The 27,331-nt window shown below is 41.7% G+C and overlaps 1 protein-coding gene across 5 annotated transcripts in view; it reads right to left on the reverse strand.

Annotated features, from left to right (window-relative positions):
- Positions 1-594: 594 nt before the first annotated feature.
- DGUOK (deoxyguanosine kinase) overlaps positions 595-27,331 on the reverse strand; it is a 37,603-nt gene continuing 10,866 nt past the window's right edge. For 3 of the 5 annotated variants that reach the window (XM_080683484.1, XM_080683485.1, XM_080683483.1), the window contains 5 exons: positions 15,198-15,385; positions 10,897-11,044; positions 4,159-4,274; positions 1,518-1,617; positions 595-849 (listed from right to left, as the gene is read on the reverse strand). In XM_080683484.1, the coding sequence (XP_080539610.1) occupies positions 823-849; positions 1,518-1,617; positions 4,159-4,274; positions 10,897-11,044; positions 15,198-15,385 (579 nt within the window). In that variant the 3' untranslated portion in view covers positions 595-822. Of the gene's footprint in view, positions 850-1,517; positions 1,618-4,158; positions 4,275-10,896; positions 11,045-15,197; positions 15,386-25,695; positions 25,809-27,331 lie in introns of all 5 variants that reach the window. The other 2 variants (XM_080683482.1, XM_080683481.1) reach the window with 1 other exon arrangement.

Here is a 27,331-nt window from a genome sequence, read left to right on the forward strand (position 1 = left end):
GAATTTTGATGTTATCAAGCCACGTACTTTTCTCTCTTAACAATAACTTGTCCTTGAAGAGTGAAGTGCAACGTAAAACATTTTCTTTCTTTCCAGCATAGACAGATCCCTCCATTAAGGTCGCTTGAAGTTCACTGGGTAAGATGTTTGGAGCAGGCCACAATGACAGGATGACAAAATCCTCAATATTAGACGCTGAGCTTTTGGGCTCCTGATTTGTTCTCTCCCCGCCTCCCTGTTTTTCTTTTGTCATGTTCTACAACTCCAGGACAAAGGTCTGAATCTCCACCCCATTCTCCACACCAAGAGTGCTGAATGGGAAGAGAGAAGGGGGCTTCCTGGAGTTCGGGCTCCACTTCCTGGCTCTGGGGCCTCACACCTGAGCACCCACCCACTCCTGAGCCACTTACTTCCCTTCTTTATGCCCATGGCACAGCCTGGTTAGGGTCCTGGAGCAATTCCTGCCCTGGAATGTCTGGTTGGTAAAGGATTAAAGAAAAGAAGCTAAGACTTTTCCCAGGTGAAATGGCTAGTTTGGAGGGGAGTTCAGAGCAGGCACCAATCGATACATGCTGAAATAAATGAACAACGGGATTAGCAAAATAAACAAAACTTAAATAAACTTTATTTTAGAAGACTTTGAGATACAAAAGAAAGAAGACCATGGCAAAAATCTTAGGTAACAGAAACTACAGTGGAGTGTCAGAGCACTCTAGAGCAAAAGGAGATGGGGGTGGGGATGGAAAGGTGGTTGACTCGGTGTTTTTCTAGCTTCAGAAAGTCCAAGAAGCCCAGATCACAGCCACAACATCCTAGTATTGGTTACAAAGTATTTACAAAGGTGTTTACCTGTGGGAAAGAGGAAACCCAAAGTTCAATTTCACATTTTCAGCAGATTATACAATAGTCCATCCACAATGCAGAGGTGGCTAAGCCCATGAGTTTCTGTGAAGAAGGGAAGATAGGCACGGAGAGGAAATGTGACCTGCCCAAGGCCACACGGTATCAAGTGGCAGAGCCGGGAACAGAATTGAGAAGTCTCAGTTCCCTAGTTCTACAACATCCTAGAGGAGGAAGTTAGTTGGGAAGTATGTATTGCAAGTCAATTATTTAACAATTTTTAGCCCAAAATACTTTAGAAAATCAGGATTATATTTGTAACTTGTACAAGGCTCCACAGACTTTGGAATGTGCAATGCAATTCGAGGCATAAAGCACAAGACCCATTATATTAAGGTCTGAAGCAAATAGAAAAAGTGCAATAAAGGGACCCGGCTGGTGTGCTCAGTGGTTGAGCGTCGACCCATGCACCAAAGGTCGCTGGTTCCATTCCCAGTCAGAGCACATGCCCTGGTTGCGGGCTCGATCCCCAGTAGGGGCACGCATGAGGCAGTCAACCGATGATGTTTCTCTCTCATTGATGTTTCTATCTCTCTATCCCTCTCCCTTCCTCTCTCTAAAAATCAATAAACATACTAAAAAAAAAAAAGGAAAACCATTAGAAAGCAGTTCCCCACCTTTTTCATGAATTCTTCTTCTTTGGTTACATCTTCACAAAAATCATCACTGACATCTAACACCAGCACTGGGATGTTCAGCAGAGTCTCAAAGTGGAGCCTGTACGAAGCATGAGCATTTAGGGAACAGAAAAAAGGAAGCGGAGCCAAGCTTCATATCCTCTTAATAATTCAGAGAACAGATCTAAAGTCACATGGCTCCTCAATGAAATGGCATGTAAACAGCAGTTTTAAAACAATTCACGTGGAGGCATGGAACATACCTCAATGTGGGGTTGGGGGGACAAGAAGAGATAACCCAAAGAACTTATATACTCACTAGAGGCCCGGTGCATGAATTCGTGCACAGGTGGGGACCCTCGGCCTGACCGGCGATCGGGGCCATCTCTCCCAGTCCCGATCAGGGCGACTGGGGCCAGCCGGCCAGGGAAGGGTGCGGGGGAGGAACCTCAGGAGGTTGGCTGTGGGAGCACACTGACCACCAGGGGGGGCAGCTCCTGCGTTGAGCGTCTGCCCCCTGATGGTCTGTGCACATCATAAGGACTGGTCAACCAGTCGAGCAGTGGACCAGTCATAACGGTCGCGTAGGCTTTTATATATATAGATATGCATAGCCCATGGACACAGGCAATAGGGTGGTGAAGCCTGGGGTGGAGGAGGGAGAGGGTTGGATAGAGGCTGGAAAGAGGGGGTTAAGGGGGGGGATGGGAGATATCTGTAATACTATCAACAATAAAAATATTAAAAAAAAATTCATATGGGGCTGGGTGAATTATGTGAAGGGATTAAGCAAAACAAACAAACAAATAAATAAAAACCTCAGACACAGACAACAGTATGGTGATTACCAGAGGGAGGGTTAGGGAAGGTAGAAGAACATATAGGCAGGATAAATGGTGATGGAAGGAGACTTGACTTGGGGTGGTGAACACACAATATGATATACAGATAATATATTGTAGAATTGTATACCTGAAACCTATCTATATATATAAAAAACAGAACGCCGTAATGACTGCAATGACCAGTCGCTATAACGCCCACTGCAGCCAGTGAACTGGTCCAATTGGGGGATGGGGACAGGCCGGCCAACCTCCCACGGCCCCTTCCCCCAGTTGGCCCCCCCCCCAATGGGCCCCTACCACCCCAATCGGCCCACGGCCCCTTCCCCCAGCCAGCTCTGCCCCCAATCGACTCCCCCCACTCCAATCAGTGGCAGGGCCGGCCAGCCAACCACCCATGGCTCTTCCCCCAGGCCGCTGGCCCCTTATCAGCCCCCCACCCCATTCAGGGGCAGGGCTGACTGGGCCACCACCCACAGCCCCTCCCCACAGCCAGCCCCGCCCCCAATCGGCCTCCCCACTCCAATTGGGGGCGGGGCCCACCAGCTAATCGCCTGCAGCCCCTCCCCCCAGCCAGCCCAGCCCTGATCAGCCTGATCTGGACAGGCTGGCTGGCCAACCTGCCGCCATCTCCTCCTCCAGACAGGCCTGGCCCCGATGCGCCAATTGGGGCCAGGCCAGCCAGACTCCACCCATGCACTGGGTCTCTAGTATAAATATACTAACTAATGTCAACCCAATAAATTCAATAAAAAGTAAAATAAATAAATAAATGAATAAACCAATTAATATGTTTTAAATTGTTACCAGGATGCAAAAAAATACTGTCACCTAAGGAAACATCATTTAGCCCTGGCCAGTGCGGCTCAGTTGGTTGAGCATTGTCCCATACACCAAAAGGTCTCTGGTATGATTCCCAGTCAGGTCACATGCCTGAATTGTGGGCTTGAGCCCCAGTAGGGGACATACAGGAAGCAGTTGACTAATGTTTCTCTCAGACATTGATGTCTCTCTCCCTCTCTCTCTCTCTCTCTCCTTCCTTCCCTCCCCCCTCCTCCCTCTGTCCCTTCGTCTCCCTTCCTTTTTCTCTAAAAAAGTTGATAAAAACATATATATATAAAATTTAGCCCTTGCCCGGTGGCTCAATTGGTTGGAGCATCATCTCGTATACCAAAAGGTTGACGGTTCAATTCTTGGTCAGGGCACATACCTAGGTTGTGGGTTTGATCTCTGGTCAGAGTGTATAGGGAGGCAATCTATCAATGTTTCTCTCTCACATTAATGTTTCTCTCCCTTCCTCACTCTCTAAAATCAATAAACATACCATTGGGTGAGGATAAAAAAGAAAAGAAATACCATTTAGTCATTAAAAAATTCAATAAAATTAGCTGGAAAGACAAAGGCTGAAATTTCTCTTTATTCTTGAGAGCCTCAAACATTTTAAGTGGACAGCATACCACACTTGAAAGGAGGAAAGGCCAAAACTAGGAATGTCAACTTAATTTCTCTAAAATTTTTTAGCCCTTCACCCTGAGCCAGCTATATCATCATCACCAATCACCATGTTCAACCCAGTGGAACTTTAAAAATATAGAAAGCTGGGGAAATAGGATCTAATAAAGTCTCTTGGAATATACAGATTACACCCAATATTAAATTTCTGAGTTTGATAATGCTAGACATTTCCAACCACTTCCAGGACATTCTGAACCTTCCTATGCGGCTGCATGTTGGACTTGTATTTGAAGGGCTGACTGTGGAGAGGCAGGCCTCTGTCTGCTGCTCTCTCCTCCACTTACTTGGTGGTCTTGTGAACAAGCCAGGCCTCGTGTTGACCATGAAGCTGCTCAAGATATTCCAGCTCAATTCCTCTCTCTTCTTCCCTGCCCCTCCGGTGTAGTCTCTTCAAACAAACCTAAAAGATAATAATCCCCGGGCCCCGTTGAGCTCATTTGTTTTCTTGGCTGTTACAATGCAGTGTTGGGGGACTCTCAGACCCACTCAAGCTTTCTATCATGGGCACTATAAGCCAAGACCTTCCTCCTGTGGTCTTGTTTTCTCATTCAATCACAGGTTAAGGGCAAACATTACCCACTCATCTATCTGGAATCACCTTTCTTTTTCCTCCTCCCAACCACATCCAGGAAGTCACTGCATGTTCTTTAATCTCTCTTCAGTTCATTCTCTCCTTGCTTCTCTCTCCTCTACCCCAGTCAGGTCCTTATCACCTCTCACCTGAACTACAAGAGCCTTCTGGCTCTCTGCCTCCTAGAGATGGTGATGTGTATGGGAAGGGCCCAGGCCTTAATGTCAGGAAGTCCAGGATAAAGTTCCTGTCTCCACATGCACTAGCAGTGCAATCTTTGTGGGCTTCCATTTCCTCACCTCCACTCTCCCACAAGTTGCTGTGAGGATTCACCCAGGTAAGCATGCCACATTCCTAGTCAAAGCTGTTCTTTCCTCCTAGTCTGTTGCTCAGTCCTCTCTTCTATAGGACTCCAAAATAATGGCCTTCCTCTCCTTGCCTAAAACACTTCACAGGCTCCTCATTGCCTACCTACAGCCACCAACCCTGGGTTCAAGTAGGTGTGAGTAGCATCATATTTACGAAAGAATAAGTAATCAGAAACATCTCTTTCAAATAGCAAACACTCACTGCAGCAGAATGCAAAATCTGCATAGGTCAGATAAAAAGCAAAAAAAAAAGGGGGGGGGGCGTTTAGGACTAACTCTCCTTCCCTCCCTCCTTCCAGAGTGTGCTATTTCCATTCTGCTCTCACATGGCAGAAAAGTTTGAAGCACAATGGCTCAGAGAATGTCACCTTCTTTACCTGTCACAAGGCCATTCCTGGAGTCTGGCCACCTCTCCTATGTCTCCACTCTCAACTTCCTCAGCTCCTCTCCTGGACTCACTGCTTCAGCCAGAGCTGCACTCCTGCCTGCAGGCAGACCACGCTCTTTCACACCTCCACGCTTCTGCTCCAAATGTCTGCTTTGCCTAAACTGCCTTCCTTTCTCTCTGCCTGGCAAACATTTCATCATTCAGCGTCATCTGTCCTGGAAGGACAGGTGGATTAACTCACTGATTCAGGACTGCCCTCTTCCAAACACTTAAAAAAAACCTATCCCCAAATGTTAACTTTATCCCCAAATACAGTGTACAATATTCCCAAAGACGTAGTCTTTGCTGTTTCTCTCTTGTCCTATTGTCCCTCTAAGGCAAGCATGTCAAGCTTGTGACCCACAACTAATATTTTTGCGGCCCAGCCAATATAATGGTATGTAAGAAACGTTTTAATAAAAATTTTGTGCCCTAACCGGTTTGGCTAGTGGATAGAGCGTCGGCCTGCGGACTGAAGGGTCCCAGGTTCGATTCCGGTCAAGGGCATGTACCTTGGTTGCGGGCACACCCCCAGTAGGGAGTGTGCAAGAGGCAGCTGAATTGATGTTTCTCTCTCATCGATGTTTCTAACTCTCTATACTTCTCCTTTCCTCTCTGTAAAAAATCAATAAAATATATTTAAAAAAAAATTTTGTAACTTAATTTTTACAATATCCTGTTACACATGATTATTAATAACGAACTACAACGTTCGCAAATGACTACTATAATTATGTTGCATTCATTTCCCTTAAGCGCCTTATGCGCAGGCGCACCATTTCTCTCCACTATTACCAGCAGCGAATATTTTAGCAGCCAATTGCCACATCATTAGTCTTGGACTGACTTGTTTGGTGTGTGCAAGAGGAAATATTTCGCTTTCGGAGAACCAGAAAAATAGGTTTATTTGCGTTACAATTATTAATTTGTGCAGTTATTCAGTGTCTGGTAAGTTAATGTTCAAGAAAAAATATTAATTTTTATTAAAATGTTCTATTATTTTATGTTAGCGATTACTCATTTATTTCAGCCCTTTGTATTCAGCATGCCTCTATCAAAATAAACCTACGTTTCTATGAAAATTGAAGCTTTTGTTTTTTTGCAGCCCACATAAACTTAAACCTTGTTTATTTGGCCCGTGTGAGCCTTTGAGTTTGACATGCTTGCTCTAAGGAGACAAAGTCACATACACAGATCTCATTCACAATCTTATGTCCAACTTTTCAAATGGATTAACAGAGACAGATCTAACATGTTAATACTTTTAGAACTTAGGCCTTCTGGTCTCTCCCTCTTCCCTGAATCAATAATTGTCCCAAACTCAGATGAAGTCCTTGTACCAGGAATTCTATAATGTAGTTATATAATAAGGAAAACAATATGCAAAATAGGGACTCAAGTGCCAGACTGTGAGGTTAGGATTGAGGTGCAGCAGTCAGATAAGGGAGAGGGCAGTTGGGCTCCAACAGTCCGACAGGTGTTTCCTGGAAGGAGCAGGAGCTCCCCCTTTATCTCTGGTACCAGCCCACTGAGCACCACTGAGAGCCGGCTGCTGTGCTAGGCCCTGGGCAAACATAGTGGCATTTTGGCTGTATCGGGTGACAGGGGAGGTCTGCACAAGGTGCTCCAATGGCACAGTGACGAGAGGGTGGGGGCGGGGGGAGACCCAGGAGGCAGGCCAGAGTCCATCCTGTTCAGGGCTGAGCCCTGGGCCTGGCAGAGTATGAGGTCAGTAAGTATTTGCTGCATGTGTTCATTTAATGTTTTAATATCTGACGTAGTCTCCCTCTGTCCATTTACCTTTTTCTCCTACTTTTATCTTTTTCATTTCTACTTTCCTTCACTCTGAACCTGCCTCTTTCCCTTTTATCTTTCTGCCCTTTCATTCCCACCCTACAGCTTCAAGACATTTCCCCTTATTCTCCGCCCTCCCCAATCACACAGCTTTACACCCAACTTCCAGCTACACAGTTCTCCACCCCACTGACAACCAATGCTACTGACTTTTTTTATACTTTCAGAAATATTGTACACATATGTATTCTTACCCCATATATACATACACATATATATACATATATCTTTTTAAAAAATATATATGTAAAAGGTGTCCTACTATATATTCTGTTCACTTTGATTGTTTCCATTAACTTGCTTTTACAAACAATGCTGCCTTGAATATGAGACATTTTGCCCATGTGGGAGTATATTCATGGAGTAAGTTCGAAGGAGCATAATTAATAGGTCAAAAGGCATGTGTACTTGCTAGTATACACTGCCAAACTGCCTCCTTAGAGGCTAACCACTTAAATGCCCGCCAGCAAGGTAAGCTTCAGGATTTCTAAACATAGCAAAGCTCCCTAAGTTTGCTCTCTGAGAGAAAAATGTTATCAGAATTCATGAAAATGCATATTTTTAAAAATGTGACTTTATGTTTTCAATTATACACAAGGGCAGAGCAATTTTTATAAAAGCTATATTTACTCATTCATTGCTGGCAGGCCAACACTGATGCTAAGGTCTCTCCTATTAAAAGGCTAACATTTCCCTTTTGACTATTAATTTGCTTAACAGAGCAAACTCTTTCCTGCAGAAGTCTAGGTAAACTATTTTGAGCATTTGGCATAATTCTTGCTTTACTGACACAGTTACAAAAATTCTTTTAAAAAATCCTGCACAAACAGTGCTTCGGTCTGGTCCCTCTTCACCTCAGTCCCATGGGGAGGACACACCTGAATGTAAATGGGAAAGATAGTATGTATTCAAATGAGCTTGGGGGGGACCCTTCTGCCCATCTGCCCCACATCCCCTTACCCTCCCCCGCTCAGGAAAAGCTGCTGCTTACACTGCTTGGAGGCAGAGGCAGACACTGATGGTGACTGCTAGTGGGCCAGCCCACTGTGCTTCCCAAACGCAGGTTCCCAGCCTTTCCACGCGGTCTCCATGTGAACAGTGCCAGGCAGGGCCCAGCTCTTTGAGGCAGACTGGCCGGCTGCACTCTCTCTTCCTGAGTCCATGGGGTTGGGTGGGGACACTGAGGCCCAGCCATTTCTCTTCTAATGTGTGGGTTGTTGTTTTTAATTTTATTTTATTGTTGGCTTGCTTGCTTTTTGGCATTTAGGAGAGAAGGTGGAAAGGAGCAAAAGGCCCTACTTAGATCCATCTCCCGTGCTCTGAGCTCATATTTACAGGGCTCGGCACTGGAACACTGATCACTGTGCAGCTCTTTACATGGATGTTTTAACCTCTGTTCCGCTCTTCTCTTGGATATAGTTACTTCTTAATCTCATAGGAGAGGTCAGGGTGACTTCAGGGAAAGGCTATCAGAATTCCTGGGTCCCTGACTCCAATGCCATCAAATCAGCACCAAAATCCCCAGCCAGTCTCTAAACAAACTGAACTATTTTTCTTTTCCTACCACTAGTTTGCAATAATCTTTCAATTCCCCTCATTCTTCCCCAGCTGAAATATCTCCATTAGCCTCTCCAAAAAGGTGTATCAGCCACGCCACCACCGTAACAGTGGTCATCACCATGGTCCACATCACTGCCCCTTCCCACAAAGTCATCTGGATGCACAAGAAGGGAGCAAGCCTTTCTTGCTTTCCCTGTGGGTCCCAGTCCAACCTCACCTCCCCAGAAACAAAGCCTCTGCAGCTAGCCAAGCGCCCTGGTCCACTCTTGGGCGTGAGTCCACCCGCTTCCTTGTTACCAATACTGTCTTCATGGCACTGAGCTGATTATGTGGAAGCTGTTTCTCTTGGAAAAGGTTAGGTCAGCACTCAATCCCGCTCATTCTCAGCCCCACAGCCCACTGCTTCTTGCAGCCAGCCATCTCATGACTCCTACTAGAAACCCGTCACCCCTTCAAACTCCAACCACAATTCTCACTCAGTCCCAAGTGGGACCAGGACTTTCCTCCCACCGAGAACCCATTCTCGGCTACTTGAAGCCATCCTCTTTGGCAGGGGTCTTCTTTTCCCCTAATCACTGACACCAATCCCCCAGCCCACCACCCAAGCATAATCACTTCCATAACACACCTCTTCTATTAATACTCACAGGCAATAAGGACTGAGAGAAGTCATATAAATGGGACCCAGCCAGTCAACAAGCAATGAGTGCAATTTCAGCTTGCTTATCACTGAAGGTTCTAGCCCTGTGGCCTCACTGAATCTTTAGTGCAGTTTCACTTTAAACCGTAGGCCCTATTATTTCTGTGGAATCTCTTTATTTCCTTCTATGATCTAGTTTCTGCCTCACAATCTCCAGAAACTCCTCTGACACAATGGCCCCAGTATCTGGTCCCATCACACTCCTTGCCTCTTTCCTGGCTGCCATTTCGAAAGGTGAGTCCTTTCCTTCTTTCCGGTCCTCTCCTCTCTGGCTCTGGAGAGCCTGTGCGATGGGGCTCTCCCACCTGTTTTCGGACCCTACTCAGTCTGCTCTCAGGCTTCCTCCTGTCCACACGGCTCAGTCCTGTCTCTAAGAAGAAAGGCCTCAAGACTGAAGAGAGCTTTCCCTCCTAAGACTATGTGGGCTATCTGGAACTTGACTATACATTACAAAAATGTCTCAAGGCTGAGAGCAACACATCTCAAAAATACCTCCTGCCTCGATAACTCTCTCATCATAGGTGTTTCTTTCGCTCTTTCTCTCCCTGCCTCTCTGAAATCAATACAAATATATTTTTAAAAAGTAAACCTCCTTTGCCGAAACCGGTTTGGCTCAGTGGATAGAGCGTCGGCCTGCGGACTGAAAGGTCCCGGGTTCGATTCCGGTCAAGGGCATGTACCTTGGTTGCGGGCACATCCTCAGTGGGAGGTGTGCAGGAGGCAGCTGATCGATGTTTCTCTCTCATCGATGTTTCTAGCTCTCTATCCCTCTCCCTTCCTCTCTGTGAAATATCAATAAAATATATTTAAAAAAAAAAAAAAAAAAAGTAAACCTCCTGTCTGATTCAGAATCCCACTCCAGAAAAGCCCTTAAGGATTGCTGGTCTAAGCCACTGGATTTAAGAGACAAGAACCTGCAGGGAAAGGTTTCCAGGGGCTGCCCAAGGTCACTGCCAGTCAGCAGAGGCCAAGGATCACTTGGTGCTCCCTCTCTGACGTTACCCTGTTCTGTGCTAGGCCGGCTCCATGGTCCAAGTCAGAGAATCATGGGAAGCAGCTGTAGTCCATCCTGCCTTACCGGCAGTATCCTCAAGGCTCAAGACGGGGCTATAGATCAGGGCAGTACCAGGATGAGGTGAGGAAACCGTCCTCTTCCTCCCCACATCCCATTCAGAAAACCACCAAGACCAACACAGAGGGAGGGAAAAGTGGAGGCAATTGGCTACAGGTTACCTGGTCGGAGGGTCCAACCTATAAACCCTGGGTGATAAAGATAACGCCCCTCTTGCTCTACGTTGTTGCTACATCAAGAGAGACCCTTTCTATGCAGTCAATTGCTTCAGCCCTCTGCTGCAGAAAGCCTGCGGGAAATGGGGCACTGGATGTTAGAATGGGAGGGGGTTTACCTACTGCTCTCTATGCTCCAGGTTAATACCCACAGTCTAATTTCTCCAACCGGGAAATAAGTCAGGGGCTTAGGAGACATCTCCTCTTAAGTTTCATATGGCCTTTAAGTCACAAAGGCTTTGGGTTCTGCATTACCTGGGGAGTAGCCTGAAGGTAGATGAAGCCGTGTAATTGGAGCCGGCTGGCAAACTCCTGCAGGAGAAAAGAATGCCAGTCCTGGTAGATATGCCACTCCATATCACTGAGGGAGCCATTTTCAAACAGATTCTTTGCAAAGATATACCTGGTTGGAAATGTAAGTGGGGTGGCGGGAGGGGAGAGGAATGGGAAATGGAATGGGCAAGAGAGAGAAAGAAGCAGAAAAATCAATAACCAACTTGTTCCACGTCTGTTCAAACCACTTAACCCTTTTCAATTTTGAAGAAATCTGAATTTTTAACATATATCCCCCTCCTGCTCAACACTAAGATGGAAAATAGCATTTAGACTTTAGAGGCCCAAATCACAGCTCTCCAGACGAATCCACGGAAGGGGGCCCTGGAAGAGTGTATTTATCATTGGTCGCTAAACACTTTTCCTGTCGGAAACCAGTCAGAACATACAGCAAATGGTGCACGTATACTCAGACGTTTGAGGTTTCCTTATTATTACTGTGGCAGCCCCCAAACAAAAGCCAACCTAGCATAAAGCACCCACCACAAGTCACTTAGAGACTGAGGGCTTCTGCGTCTCCAGGCTGCTGAGCCAGCCTGCTGTTAGCTGAGAAGTGGAGAAAGGGCTGGATCTCCACAGGTGGCATCACCTATGAAGCAGGAGATGCATTTCCTACTAACTGCGGGACTACCAAGGAAGCAGACTTTCCTCCAAAGTACACGAGCTCTTTCCTTGCTTTATCTGCTGCTGAGCCTCTTAGATATAAGAAAGCTAAAGCTGCCCTAGCCGGTTTGGCTCAGTGGATAGAGTGTCGGCCTGCGGACTGAGGGGTCCCAGGTTCGATTCCGGCCAAGGGCACATGCCTGGGTTGCAGGCTCAATCTCCAGTGGGGGCGTGCAGGAGGCAGCCGATCAATGATTCTCTCTCATCATTGATGTTTCTATCTCTTTATCCCTCTCCCTTCTTCTCTGAAATCAATAAAAATGTATTTAAAAAAATAAAAAATAAAATTAAAAAAAAAAAGAAAGCTAAAGCTAAAAATCAACTAGCTGTGCCCTTGCTTACTTACTAAAGGAGCATCTGATAAATAGGAAATCAGAGCTAACCAGAAACCATGGCTTCAGAAGGGTCAATTCTGCTTTCAAATCTCAGGCATCTTGATACAAAACACAATTTACATCCCTAACAATGAATTGCAGTTTCTAAGGCAACGCTCAGCAACTGGCCACTTCTGAGAAAATGAAATTCAAGAATTCTTGTGTATGAAAGGCTCAGGGAAGCATACACTGCATGGTTGTGTGTTGTGGTTAAGAGAATGGGCTGCAGAATCTCATTCCTGAGTCTGATCCTAGCTCCAGAAATTCACTAGCTGTGTCACTGTGGGCACATCATTCAACTCTCTCAGCCCGTTTCTTCCTTTGTTTAAAGAGAGAACTGTGGAGGCCTGGCCGGTGTGGCTCAGTGGTTGAGGGTCGACCCATGAACCAGGAAGTCACGGTTTGATTCCTGGTCAGGGTACATGACCAGGTTGTGGGCTTGATCCCCAGTAGGAGGTGTGCAGGGGACAACTGATGAATGATTCTCTCTCATCACTGATGTTTTTATCCCTCGCTCCCTCTCTCTTCCTCTCTGAAACCAAATATTTCTAAAATCATATTTTAAAAAAGAGAGAACAGTAGAACCTAACTCACAGAGTTGTGAGGATTGTACATAACTCACAAGTACTTAGAGGAGTGAATGGCACCTAGTATTCAAGGCATCTTAACTATCATTGTAACTACTTCTTTGCTAGTCTATGAAGAAACCAATTGGAGAGCTCCAGAGATCAACTCTTCCAAGCTGGAATTTTAGATAGAGTCGAGGTAAAGGTAAAAAGAGGTGACTTCTGTAACTCAATTTCGAAAAATCTTTTCAGCTTCTTCACAGGTAACATGGAAATTAAGATCTATAGAGAGAAACTGATTTTCGGTTAATAAGCCCTATAAAAGGGCCCTCCCCATTCCTGAGGATGAGCACTTCTTTATTTTTCCAAAGCCAGTGGTGATGGGGGAGTGAGTAGAAGGGCACAGTGCTGAATGCTAAGGGGAAAGAACTATTGCAGTCTCAATGTAGGGGCTGCCAAGAATCAACTTAAGAACCTGCTCTAAAACCACATGCTATTGTTTCTCATAACTCGAACAGAAAAGATTTCATTTCTTCCTCCCCGTCATCCACTCTCCCAACAACCCGTGTTCCTCCTTTGAAACACACATAACATGCCATCACATGTGCAGTCTCAGAGCTCCCCGTTAGACTAAGGTCGCTGTGAAGGCAGGGAGGGGTTGTGTTTTGCTTCCTGTTGCAGCCCCCAGGCGACACTCGATGTATCTGTGCTGATTGAATGCACACTTGAATGAACGTTTAAGAGTGAAAAGGCTCTAAATTACCATCAGGACTAGAATGTGTAATTAGTTATCCTTTCTGTCTCAAAAATGTTCCTTCTGAAGAGAACATCTAGGATGTGGTAGCTGCCTATAGTGCAATCAATTCTCATCTCTTCCAAGTAAACGGTAAGATCTTGTAGCTTCTAAACAAAATATTTCTTTCTCTTTTTTAGAATGTTTATTTTTTAAAAAATCTTTATTGTTGAAAGTATTACACATGTCCTTCTTTTCCCCCCATCGACCACTTATTGCCCGTCCCCACCCCCCACCCCAGGCCTCCACCACTCTATTGTCTATGGCCATGGGTTATGCATATGTGCATACAAGTTTTTTGGTTCATCTCTTCCTACCCACCCACCCACTCCTGACTTCCCCCTGAGATTCCACAGTCTGTTCCATGCTTCTATGTTTCTGGATCTATTTTAAACAGAGTATTCTATTTCTGAGGGGTCTCTCATATGCCTACCTCACTAAAGGGCTAGAAATGATGGTGAGTACATTTCCAAGTAACCTTGGTGGTTCTATGCAACTCATCTTCCTAGTCCAGGAGGCAGGTCTTGAGAGAGGGGAGAGGAAAATAGAAAGCAGTATACCCAACAGGTGAAAAAAAAAACACAAAATCTAGGGCCCAACCATTTGTAATTCACAAATTTAGCTTTTATAAAGAGTAGGCTCTCCCTCGCAGTACACAGAGAGGGAATGAGTAGCCCACAGGATTTGTTTTACGTATCTTGTGTGATTTTAGTAACATTAAAACAAATCATATTAACAAACATGCCCTTATTTTTCCCTCCAGGAGGCTTTATGGAGCTCTGAAAAGTAGAACTAGTTTGTCTAACTTGGAATTAAAGGGTAACCAACAGTGTCTTCAGAAATGACTGGACAATGACACTGCAGCATTTTCCATTTTGATAACTCAAAGGGGCTTAAGATAGACCATGATGCTTTAAAGTTTAAACCACCATTGCACACCCACACAGGTCATTCAGAGCCTCAGGTCAAAACAAAACAAAGTAAAACAACAGTATCTAGATCAAGGCACCCTCGCTTGTCTCCAAATGGCTTAAGTCGCAGCCTGGTCTCATGGCACAGGCAGGAATTCTGGAGCCTGGATGGACTGCCTCCTCTGGAACAGAGGAGCTGAGTTCCCAAGTTAGCTGCTGGCCTTCATTAAAAGTGACTCCACACCTCACTCCCTCAGGTGGTCAGGGCAATGCCCTTCCCGTGACCTGACATAGGCAGTATATGTCCATTATAGACTTGGGCCAGCACTATAAGCCCTGTCACGTAACAAGGGGTCAAAGAAGGATAAATCCAAAACAGACGTCAATTTCACAGTTGTGCTATTTCTTTTTAGAAATCCTTCCTTGAAGAATAAAAAAAGGATGCATATCTCTCTCCCATCATTTTAGAAACACACATTTTTAATTTCACTTGCTTTCTTCTTCAAAGTAATGACCAACCACTGATTCACTTGGTTTCCTAGAACACACACTGCTTCCTTTTTTTGTTTCCCACACTGCTTCTTAATTGTCTGTTCTGTGCCTTTTAACATGTAATGTTTTTATTAGCTATCTACCAGCTGGCCTCTGTGCCAAAAAAGAATAGGAAAAATAATCAGTGGCAATGTGGGAAATTTAGTGCATGTAGTTTATGAAAAATGTAATTTCCTCTCTTGATATATATGATAGCCCTGTGGAACTGTAAGTCTGAACAAACCTATAAAGTGTTGTCTTTAAAAAGACAATGATTTTCTGAAGTTCAATGTTCAATGACCAGAGTGGTGCAGAGTCTGAGCAAGAAGAGAAAACATGTAGCACTGAGCGTGGGGCTCCTGACTGGGGCAGTTTCAGGTCTTACCTGTCACTGTACACAGACCTCTCAAAGATCTGTACCCCTTTCTTGGCCCGTAAGACTTTCTCGGGGAAGGGCTCCAGCTGTATTTTTAGGCGGCTCATAAAAGAAAATGTCTGGAATGTATAGGACCATCTTGCTGGCTCCCGGTACATCAAATCCAGCAAGTTTCCGGGATTTGGAGTACTGAAGGCCTGGAGAGAAATTACAAAAAAAAAGAGAGAGAGAATTTCCTAGAAGGAATGTTTTTTACCTTCTCCCCACCCCCCAACAGGTTTAATAATCAATGCGAGAAGCAATTACAAAGATTTCCTTTAGTCAATGCTACATAATTAAAGAAGAGATTTTCCTACTTTATTAGACAAGAATCTGAAGGAGGGAGATGACTAGTCCTGTTCAACATACCAGAGAAGAGCAGAGGAAGGACCACACATAGAATTAGAGCAGTACTTACTGATTGATGGATTTGTGGAGTCTGTCTGAGGGGGAGTTAATAGACAACAACCATCTAAATCTCAACTTGGAAACAATGTTTTCTATTGTAACACTTTGTTGCCTCCCTTGGTGACTATTTCTTTATAAAACTTCAACCCAGAGAAGCAAGCAAATGATGACTTGACTTGAAAATACCACCAAACAGAATTCTCCTTCCCCCGCCCCCCACTCTCTCTCCATTGGCATGTGTGGACACTCAGGAGCCCTGGATTCTTTCCTGAGTTCTGGCATGACTCAGGGCAAAAGTGAGTTTTTCACAAAGCATTCTGGATCCGAATTCACTCAGTCACCATTAACTGAAGGCCTATGTGAATGAGGCATTACATGAGCTAGGTACTACAAGGAATATAGAAAACATAACTAAGATTTATTTCCATTTCACTATGCTATGTTATCTCATTTAATCTTCAGAACAGCTTCATGAGGTAGGTATACTATTATGTCCATTTTCCTGAGGAGAAAATCCACTTGTCCAAGGTCTCATGGTGAGTAAGTACTGAATGAGGTGTCAAACCTGGCTTCCTCTAACTTCTTCATTCTAATATTTCTCCATATAGGAGCAAGCAAGACATGGTTCCCAAGCTCAAGGAGCTCACCTTGCAAAAGGAAAGAGGGTGACAAGGACATAAATTGCTAGAATATAAGGCAGAATATGTGATGAAGGGCTGCTCACTTATGGTGGAAGGAATCTGAGGAAGTTTCTGGGGGAAAAAGTGGCATTAAGCTATGTGGAATGATATGTGAATTTTCATAGATGGAAATGGGGATTAAGAAGAAAGCATTTCAGGTAGAGATAACGATACAAGAGGGGGAAAAGGTTAGATAACCACAAGTGGTCTCGTTTGGCTTATTATCATCCCTACATTCCAAAAAGGGTCCCAGCCCTTCAGAAGGCTTCAGCAGGAGCAATACATGTAGAGCAGAGTGAATCACAAAATGATCTCCTGTCCCCCAAACCACAACACACACCAGCCTGACAAGCGGTCCCTGGCTAAGAGCTGGAGGTAGAAGCAGGGGAACAAATCCGAATCAACTGGAGCCTCTGATGTCACTAGCCTGTGGTGTGGCACAGAGCTGAGCCGGCATGGAAGCCCACTGAATGAGTGGGGTGCTCTGCTGACAGATGTATTAGGTTGACTGGGCTTTGGGCCACCAAAGGGAGACTATTCCAGAACAAAAAACTGCACAGAGGCCTATATAATTTCCAAAAGAAACATTTCAGCTACAGAACAAATGCAAACTTCATTTCTAACATATAAACAAATAGGAATAATCATTGGATATAAAAATATTCAGCAATTTAAAAGGAGAGGATCAATCTGTGTGCTCAAGACAAGCAGCCTCTTAGGAGACAGCTGTTGCCAAGAACAGGAAAAAAACAGAAGAATCTCATTGAGATTCAAGAGATGGCCACATTGACAAAAACAGGCTGTCATAAAAAAAAGAAAAGGGAGCAATGTGAAAAGAACATTCTTAGACTTAGAGGAGAAAAATACAATTTCCAAAACAAAACACCCAATGAAGACTACAGTAAACCTGATGACTGAATGTCATACAGAGTATCAGCTCAAGAAATTCTCTCTAAAATAAGGGGGGGTGGGCAGAAAATTATGAAACATGAAAAGGCATGCATGAAGGTCAGAAGAAGGACATCTAGTGTATATTGCAATATCATGGTAGGGATGGTTTTTCTTGTTCTTTCTTTACTCTGAAAAGAAGCATCAACATGTAATGCCACCTGTGCTTCATCTCAAGCAATTAATTAAATTGGGAATCATACAACTTTTCAAACAGGGGCTAAAATGATCTGCAACTCTACAGTACCTACAGATCAGACAAGGCTACCCAAGCAAGGAAACAATTTTTCTTCTCATATGACAAGAGCCCAATACAGAGAGATGAAATGCAACCCTCAACAACAACAACAGAGTCACCTACAGAGAAGACCATTCCTCATGAGGTGTGTGTCTCCTGCAAATCAAATTTCACCATCACTGAGAATCACTGACCAATAGAAACCCTTTGTGTCTCTAGGTCTGTAAGAACAGAAATAAAGTTTAAAATCATGGTATAACTCAGAGTTATAGTCAGAAGTAACTGATCAGATGAAAAAACCTGATCAGTTACCCTAAAAATTTTCTTTAAAAAACTAAAGAAATTTTCTGAGACACAGATGTTCCACCAGAGAAATTTACTAAGTACCAGAAAACATTTTATATATATGGGGTGTCCAAAAAAAATTGTATATACACTTTGAATAATTAATTCCAATGGGTTAAATCTGAAAAGAGAGAAACATCAATTGAGCTATCAGCTGTTAAGTGTGCACACATTCTTTTGGGACACCTTATAAATACACTTGGGGGATGTCGGAGGCCTGGTGCATGGATTCGGCCCGATCTCCACAGGCCAGGCCAAGGGACCCCACTGGTGCACGAATCCGTGCACTGGGCCTCTAGTATGCATAGATCTTTGGTTAATCTCTTCCCGCCCTCTCCCCTCCCGCCTTTCCTCTGAGATTCATCAGTCTGTTCCATGTTTCCACGCCTGTGTGTTGAGCATCTGTCCCCTGGTGGTCAGTGCACATCATAGCTACTGATTGAATGGTCGCTTAGGCTTTTATATATATAGATATACAGCTTGCATACACACCAACACACACACACACACATACACCTGGACCTATCCTGGAAAAATGTCAACAATTGATAAAAACAAACAAAAAAACCTAAACAAAAGAAAGACATTTTTAGACAATCACTCAGAAATTATTCCACCCATGTATCTTTTCTTAAAAAACAAAACAAAACTTTCTCTGAAATATACTTCAACCAATTAAAACATTAATCAAAATAAAGATTTAATAAATGGGAGGGTGTGATAATGAGAAAACAGCAGTCAATGATCAACTGCTAGAGCAGAGTTAAGTATAAAGTAACTATTTTTCATGTGGTTGTGAAGTTTAATGCCAATTTCTACTGTTAAAAGAGAACTTTTACAATGTAAAAACATTCTGGAGCTCTAAAATTTCAGCTGATTTCATATACCTGGTGGATAGAGCACGGAGAAAACAGTAATAAAAAGGTAGTAGAGCCTAGGCGTCTACTAGGTGGCTCAATGGTTGAGCACTGGCCTATGAACCAGGAGGTTAAGGTCTGATTGCTCATCAGGGCACATGCCCAGGTTGGGGGCTCAATCCCTAGTAGGGGACATGCAGGAAGCAGCCGATCGATGGTTACCTCTCATTATTGATGTTTCTATCTCTCTCCCCCTCTCTTAAATCAATAAAAAAAATTTTTTTTTAAGTAGTAGACGTTTAGGTTTTTTTTCTTTCACAGAGACTCCATTACCATTGATAGGTAGGTTTAAACATGTATAAATTTAAATTTTATGGAAGAATAAAAGCAGTAAATTTGTCATATAAGTGAAGGGGAGGAAAATGAAAGAAAACTTCCACTATAGCAAAAAAAAAAAAAAAAAAAAAAAAAAGGGAAGTGAAAGCACAACATAAGGTGGCAGAAATAAGACATAATCATAATAAAAGAGAAAATTTCCCAGGAAAGGCAAACTCTGAGACTGGATAAAAACTAAAAATCCTGTTCATAAAAGAAACACCTAAAACAAGAAAAACCTAAATTAAGATGACAAATTGTTTAAAGACAAATGGGCAGAAAAATCCACCAAGTAGTTGCAAATAAAAAGAAAGATGTGGCAAAATTGCACTAAGAAAAAAGCATTAGCCCGGCTGGTGTGGCACATTGGTTAAGTGTCAATCCATGAACCAGGCGGTTACGGTTCAATTCCCACATGCCCAAATTGTGGGCTCGATCCCCAGTAGGGGGTGTGCAGGGGAGAGCTGGTAATTCTTTCTCATCATTTGATGTTTCTCTGTCTCTCTCTCTCTCTCTCCCTCCCTTTCTCTCTTGGAAATCAACAAAAACATTTAAAACAGAAAAAAAGCATTAAATGCTAGAAGTTTTTAATACTAATAAACCAGTAAAGACTCCACAAAGAAGTCATGAATCTTTTTATATGGAATGATAAAGCATTCAAATATACAGTATAAATATAGAACAAAGACAATTAATAATATGAGAAATGGACAAAACACAATAAAAGCACAAAGCTTTAAATAACATACTTCTCTCAGAATATAAAAAGTAGATCCCAAAAACAAGAACGTGGAGAATAAAACTCGAAATCATTTTTTTCACATATCTGAAACTGGAATGAATCTTACAATGTTCACTAAATTAAACTTAATAGATATTTTAAGTATTCCATAGAAGGGTTATATTAAATTCATTGTGTCTTAAGATCAATGACATCTTAGAATTTACAAAATATGTCACATCAAACTCCATACAAGTTCATGGCACATTTACCAAAATTGCTCATACATAAAAACTGATCATACATAAACCATAAAGAAAATCTCAGTAAGTTCTCTCAATTAGAAACTATATAAGCCACATTTTCTAACCATAACAAAATTAGAATAGCAAAAGAATGCTCACACAAAATCTACTCAGAAAATGTAAGATATTTTAAAAATAATTCTTGGACAAAAAATAAGTCAAAACTACAATTTAAACTCTAGAAATTTCAGTTAAAATCATGTATGTCAAAATCTAGAAGACAGGGCCAAAATTTATCCGATGAAAATATTTCCAGTTGCAACTGCTTTTATTATTAAAGCAGAAAAAAGGAAAAGTACACAAACTAATCATTCAAACCAAAGAACTTTAAAAATACAGGAAATTGAGAAAGAAACAAATAAATTTAAAGGCAAAAACAATACTACAAGCCCCCATAGAATTAAAAAATAAAACCCATTAATTAGGTCTTTTTAAAAATATATATATTTTATGGATTTTTTACAGAGAGGAAGGGAGAGGGACAGAGAGTTAGAAACTTCGATGAGAGAGAAACATTGATCAGCTGCCTCCTGCACACCCCCCACGGGGGGCACGCCCGAAACCAAGGCACATGCCCTTGACCAGAATCGAACCCGGGATCCTTCAGTCCGCAGGCCGACGTTCTATCCACTGAGCCAAACCAGCCAGGGCAAAACCCATTAATTAGGTCTTTATAAAACAAGGCAAATAGACAACAATCTATCAAATCTATCCCTCTGAAAAATATTCAAATACGCAACATTAGACAAAAGTAATTTTAGATACAGAAGAGTTTAAAGTACAAAAGAATACATGTACTAATTTTACTGTATTAAATTTGAAAATCTCAATACAATAGTATGGTGGTTACCAGTATGTTGATTCTTCTAATCCATGAACATGGAATATCTTTCTATTTCATTGTGTCTTTTTCGATCTCTTTTAATATTGCTTAGTAGTTTTCAATATACTATAGGTCCTTCACATTTTTTGTTAATTTTATTCCTGGGCATTTTATTCTTTTTGTTGCAATTGCAAAAGGAATTGTTGTTTTCATTTCTTTTCTGAAATTTCATTGTTAGTATATAGGAATGCAGCAGAAATAAAACCACATATATATGGGCAAATAATTTTTGACAAAGAAGCCATTACAAAAATGTAAAGATCTTGATAAAGAAAAAAACCCCAGGAGGTTGGGATAGGGAATTCCTAGAGAATAGTAATAAATGGCCAATAAACATAAAAAGATGTTTAGCTTATGGTACAAATTGTTATAAAGGAGGAAAGAAAGCCTCATTAATAAATGGTACTGGAAAAATGAGAAAGCCACAAGCAAAAGAATGAATATAGACTACAGTTTGTCCCCATGTACAAAAATTAATTCAAAATTCATAAAAGACCTAAATATAAGATCTGAAACAATAAATTATATAGAAGAAAACATAGGCACTAAACTTATGGACCTTGATCTTAGAGGAGATTTTTTGAATTTGACCCCAAATGCAAGGGAAGTAAAGGCAAAAATAAATGAATGGGACTATATCAAACTATTTCAAAACATTTATTTGCAAAGATATATGCACCTCATTGCAGCATTATTCATGGTAGCCAAGACATGGAAACAACAGAGTGTCCTTCAATAGATGATTGGATAAAGAAGATATGGTGCATGTATACAATGGAATACTACTCAGCCATAAGATGAAATACTGCCATTTGCGAAAACATGGATGGACCTTGAGAATATTATGCTAAGTGAAATGTCAGTCCGAAAAAGCTAAGAGGCATATGAGTTTACTCATATGTGGAATATAAAACTCATAGACACAGACAACAGTATGGTGGTTACCAGAGGGAAGAGGGGGTGCAGAAGTAGTGTAAAGGGAGCCAAATATATGGTGATGAAGATTATCTTACTTTGGGTGGTGGGCACACAATGCAATGTATAGATCATGTATCACAGAAATGTACACTTGAAACCTGTATGATCTTATTAACCAATGTAACCCCAATAAATTTAATTAATTAAAATAATAAATAAAAAAGCAATAAACGGGTTAAAAAAGATGATGGGAAAACAGATCCCAGTTACAATAACAACAAAATGTATAACCAACTTAGGCATAAACTAAACAAGGATACTACTGGGACAAGTAAATTCTATTTGGAGAAAATTAGATTCCTATAATTTTTGGTTTTGTTTTTTGAAGATCTAATTGGCTTTATTAGCAATCGTGAATCAGGCAGCATCCCATGTAGCAAGCAGAAGGGCACTCCCTAGACCCCTATAACTTTATTTATTTATTTTTTTTTAAATATATTTTATTGATTTTTTACAGAGAGGAAGGAAGAGTGATAGATAGTCAGAAACATCGATGAGAGAGAAACATCGATCAGCTGCCTCTTGCACACCTCCCACTGGGGATGTGCCCGCAACCAAGCCACATGCCCTTGACCGGAATCGAACCCGGGACCCCCCAGTCCGCAGGCTGACGCTCTATCCACTGAGCCAAACCGGTTTTGGCGACCCCTATAACTTTAAAAATAAACATAAAGAGTAAAAGCAAGAGTAAGAAATATAAGTGCATTTGTTATAATCTTGATCTGTGAGAGTTCTTTTTAAACTTTAACATCAAAGGCAGCAACTATGAAGAAAAAGACAGATTTGAGTACATAAAAACTTATAAGTATTAAACGGCAAAATACATCATAGATAAAGATTTAAAAAATGTCAAACTAGGGAAAGTAGCAGTATACAACAATTAAGATACTTAACATATGATATAAGTTCTTAGGAAAGCCATTACAAAACTGTAAAGATCTCGATAAGGAAAACAAAAAACAAAAACAAAATAAACAAAGAGGCTTGAATAGGGAATTCACTAAAGAATAGGTGATAAACATAAAAAGACGTTTAGTTCATTCATAATCAAAGAAATGTAAAATAAAACACACCGTTTTAATGCCATGCTCATTAGCAAAGATGAAAAAGAATAATATCCAGTGTTGCAGAAAGCATAAGGAAATTGATACAACTTTTCTGACTGAAAATTTTGGAAATTATAACAAAAGTATCAACAAATTGCTAATTTTTGTATATCAAATTTCCAGTTCTAGATTATCCTAAGAAAATACAAGGAGGCACAAAAATTTAGCTATTAAAAAGAATAAAGATGTAGCTACAAGGCTATTCATCTCTGTAACACTTATAATAGTGAGAAATAAAAAAATTAAATATTAAAAAAAGACCAGATAAGTAAATAATAGAATATATTATTGCAGTATATGCCACCATTAAAATGATATTACCATGAAAGGAAGACCTTGTATATAGTGATGTGCAGGTGACAATCACAATTTTTGTTTAAAACGAGTAAATGCATATGTTTTATATATTTATGTAAGTATATGTAAATATATGCATTTTCTCTGTAGAAAAACATCTAAAAGGACAAAATGTTAATTTTACCTCTGGATAATGGCATTTTGGGAGTATTAGTTATCTATTGCTGCATAACAAATTATGCCAAAATTTAGTGGCTTAAACAAAAACATTATCTCAGTTTCTGTGGGCAAGGAATTTGGGACCCAGCTTTGCTGGGTGGTTCTTCCTCAGAGTTCCTCATGAGGTTTAGACTGGATGCTGCTGAGGCTACAGTCATCTGAAGACCTAACTAGGGCTGAAGGATCTACTTCCAAGAAGGTTCACTCAATAAAGCTGTTGTCAGGATTCAGTTCTTTGCTGTGTGGACCTCTTCACAAGAGGGGATGCATCCCCAGAGCCAATAGTGATTAAGAGAGAACAAGACTAAAGATGCAATGTCTCTTATGGCCTACTGCAGAAATCATACTCTGTTATTCATGCTACATTCTAGTCATTAGAAGCAAGTTATTAAGTCTAGTCCACACTAAACGAGGGAGTTAAGATTCATGTCTTGAAGAGAAGAGTATCAAACAATGTGTGGACATATTTTTAAATCCCACAATAGGCGACCTGTGGCATACTCAGAAAAAAGATACATAATTTATTTTCTAAATGGAAGTTAATTTCACAAACACACAAATACACACACAACACAAAAAGACAATTTAAAAAACAAGTATCCTCATTAAGCATGATGTGCCTGCCAAAAAAAGGTAACACAATCCTGAGTTGGAATAATGGCACCCAGAACAAGTTCTATGATATTGTAGACCATTTTCAGTGGTTCTCAACCTTTCTAATGCCACAACCCTTTAATACAGTTCCTCATGTTGTGGTGACCCCCAACCATAAAATTATTTTCGTTGCTACTTCAAAACTGTAATTTTGCTACTGTTAATGAATCGTAATGTAAATATCTGTGTTTTCCAATGGTCTTAGGCGAACCTGCTAGCAGTTCTCAACGTGTGAGTCGCGACCCACAGGTTGCGAACCGCTGCTGTAGAGCCTAAGACCATTGGAAAACACAGATATTTACATTACGATTCATTAACAGTAGCAAAATTACAGTTTTGAAGTAGCAACGAAAATAATTTTATGGTTGGGGGTCACCACAACATGAGGAACTGTATTAAAGGGTTGTGGCATTAGAAAGGTTGAGAACCACTGATTTAGATTATATCCAGAATGTCCTGTTCAGTTCTGAGTACCATTGTTAGTAAATTCTAGATGGAAAACTAACAAACTGGAGCTCATCACCTAGACAAAGTTACTTCAGAATGAGGAATAGTCTGGAAGAAAATGGTGTTTGGCTTGAAAGAGACAAGACCTGAAGGGGAGAAAGAGCAGACAAATCATTGCCTTCAACTATATGAAGGGTTGCCAAGTAGAAAAGTTAAAAGGACTTAAGAGGCAGAACTTGAACCAATGACTGAGAGTCACAGGTATGCAAAGTGGTTCATACAAGAACTTTCTAACAGTTGTTAAACACCAGAATGAGCCACTCAGTGAATGTTCCCATTGGCTGCAGGGGTCTGTGGCAACTGAGGCATGGTGCTGCCACGCCCTCGCTACCTCTAAGGTTCATGTCCAAACTGCTATTTCCTTACTCACACTGATGTGGCTGGTGTTGAAACCAACGTTATAGCTTTTCCGAAAGCAGTAGAACTAATACAAATGCCTAAGCCATGAGGCATAAATGAAATGTACAGTGCTTGGCATAACATAATATAGCGCCTGGTACACAGTATGTGATTTATAAATGTTAGTTATATCTGCATTGATTCAAAGTGTGACAAGGTGCTCTCTAAGGTCCTTTCCAATTTTTAAGACTTCATAATTAAGTTAAAATCACTATAATTAACTATTAATCCTGATGGTCAGCTTCAGTAATATATTTAAGGGTAGGAATGACAAAATTAATCTTCAAAGCCAGAATAGCTGGACATGCTTTGGGAAACCACACAGAACAGAAGTAGTCACTTATGCAGACATGTAAAAACCACAAAAATCAAAGTTAAACATATTCAAACAAGTCATATCCTCTCTGGTATACGTGGTCTGCTTTCTGAAAGAAGATATTTTTAAAAAGAGACTCAAACTGGGCTACTTCACCTACGCAGAGCAAATTAGGTTATTATGGTTAGTTTACTCACCCATGCCTGCCAACTACACACAACTGAAAACTTACTTTTTGCGGGCCAGCTGCCTGGACATTCTGCCATGATGCTACAGGTTCTGTAGCTACGTGCCACTCTGGGTACCTTTTCGTGAGTAACTTCACAAAGGTGGACTTTCCCACAGCTGCAATGCAAACAGCATGTATTGGGACACTTCCCAAACCAGGGCTGAAGGAAAAGGCGGCTATTAAATTCTGCCCAATTTAAGGGAACAATGCCAGTTTTTCTAATTTCAAAACTCAACAGCAAACTGTCAGACTCACGATGGGTCAAAGCCACCCTAACCAGAGTCACCACAATGTTTTGTTTTTGTTAATCCCCAGCTGAGGATATTTTTCCATTGATTTTTAGGGAGAGTGGAAGAGAGAGGGAAAAACACATCAATTGGTTACCTCCTGCACAGGCCCTAGGCCCAGGCCAGGGAGGAGCCTGCAACCAAGGTACATGGTATGTGCCCTTGACCGGAATCGAACCTGGGAACCTTTGGTCTGCAGGCCAATGCTCTATCCACTGAGCAAAACCGGCTAGGGCCAGAGTCACCATAATGAATGCAGGCAACAGGGAGGAAAAATACCACTAACATTTGATTTGAAGTTTTACTGTCCCAACCTCCCAGAAGCGAAGAGTATTTAATGAGAGTTAAAAATGTAATAGACTGTCAAAAGCTGATGAAATCAGCTGTTATAAAGCTTCAATCACAGTCCTATTTATTCTGTGAAAGTGTAAAAATTTCCAGAATAATTTATGACCCTTATTCATTCAACAAATCTGACGAATGCTCAGGACTGTCTGACACTGGGGGTATAATGATAAACACAGGATGGACTTTGCCCTCACAGAACTTGTATGGAGATAGATATTAAACAAACACTCAAGGAACTAATAACAAAGTGTGTTAAGTGCTAGATAAGAAAAATGCAGGATGGTTCTAATATAGCTCAGGAGGTCAGGGAAGGCTCTGAAAAGCATCTGAGGTAAAACCTGAAAGATAAGGAGTTAGCCAGAACAAGGGTAGGGGATCGGTAACCTAAGCAGAGAGCAGCATGGGAAAAGAGGAAGAACTAGGCGTACAGTAAGACAGAAGAGAAGTCTATGTGTGACCTTGAAGAAGCCAGTGCAGCTACAGTGTGATTAAGTGAGGGAGAAGTGTGACTCAAGATATGTGTGTGGAGAGGCAGAAAGGCAGGCTGGGGCAAGGTCATGTAGGGCCTGGAACCATTGTAAGAAATTTGAATCTATTCTAACTACATTGGGAAGTCAGTGATGATGAGTTTTAAGCAGGGAAATGTCAAATTTCCAACTCATTTTTAAAAGATCACTCTGCCAGCTGTGTAAGAATGGACTGATAGGAAAGTAGGCAGACCAGTTAGTAGGCAACAGTAGCTTGAACCAAGGTGATGGGAGAGGCGTAGAAAGTAGCAGATGCTTTGAGAAATACTTCTGAGATTAAATCAACCTAGTACTACAACATTCAAATCTTTTCCCATTTACACCAACATCTGGCCTACACCTTTCTGAGCTCCAGACTTCACTAAGAGCCCTCCAGACATCTTTACTTAGATGGCCCACAAACACCTCAAAGTCAATCTATTACCTAAATGAACTCATTATCTTCACCACCAAACTGCCTTCTTTCCTATTCCACAC

This window comes from Plecotus auritus, assembly GCF_963455305.1.
Source record: "Plecotus auritus genome assembly, chromosome: 8".
Classification (NCBI taxonomy): Eukaryota; Metazoa; Chordata; class Mammalia; order Chiroptera; family Vespertilionidae; genus Plecotus; species Plecotus auritus.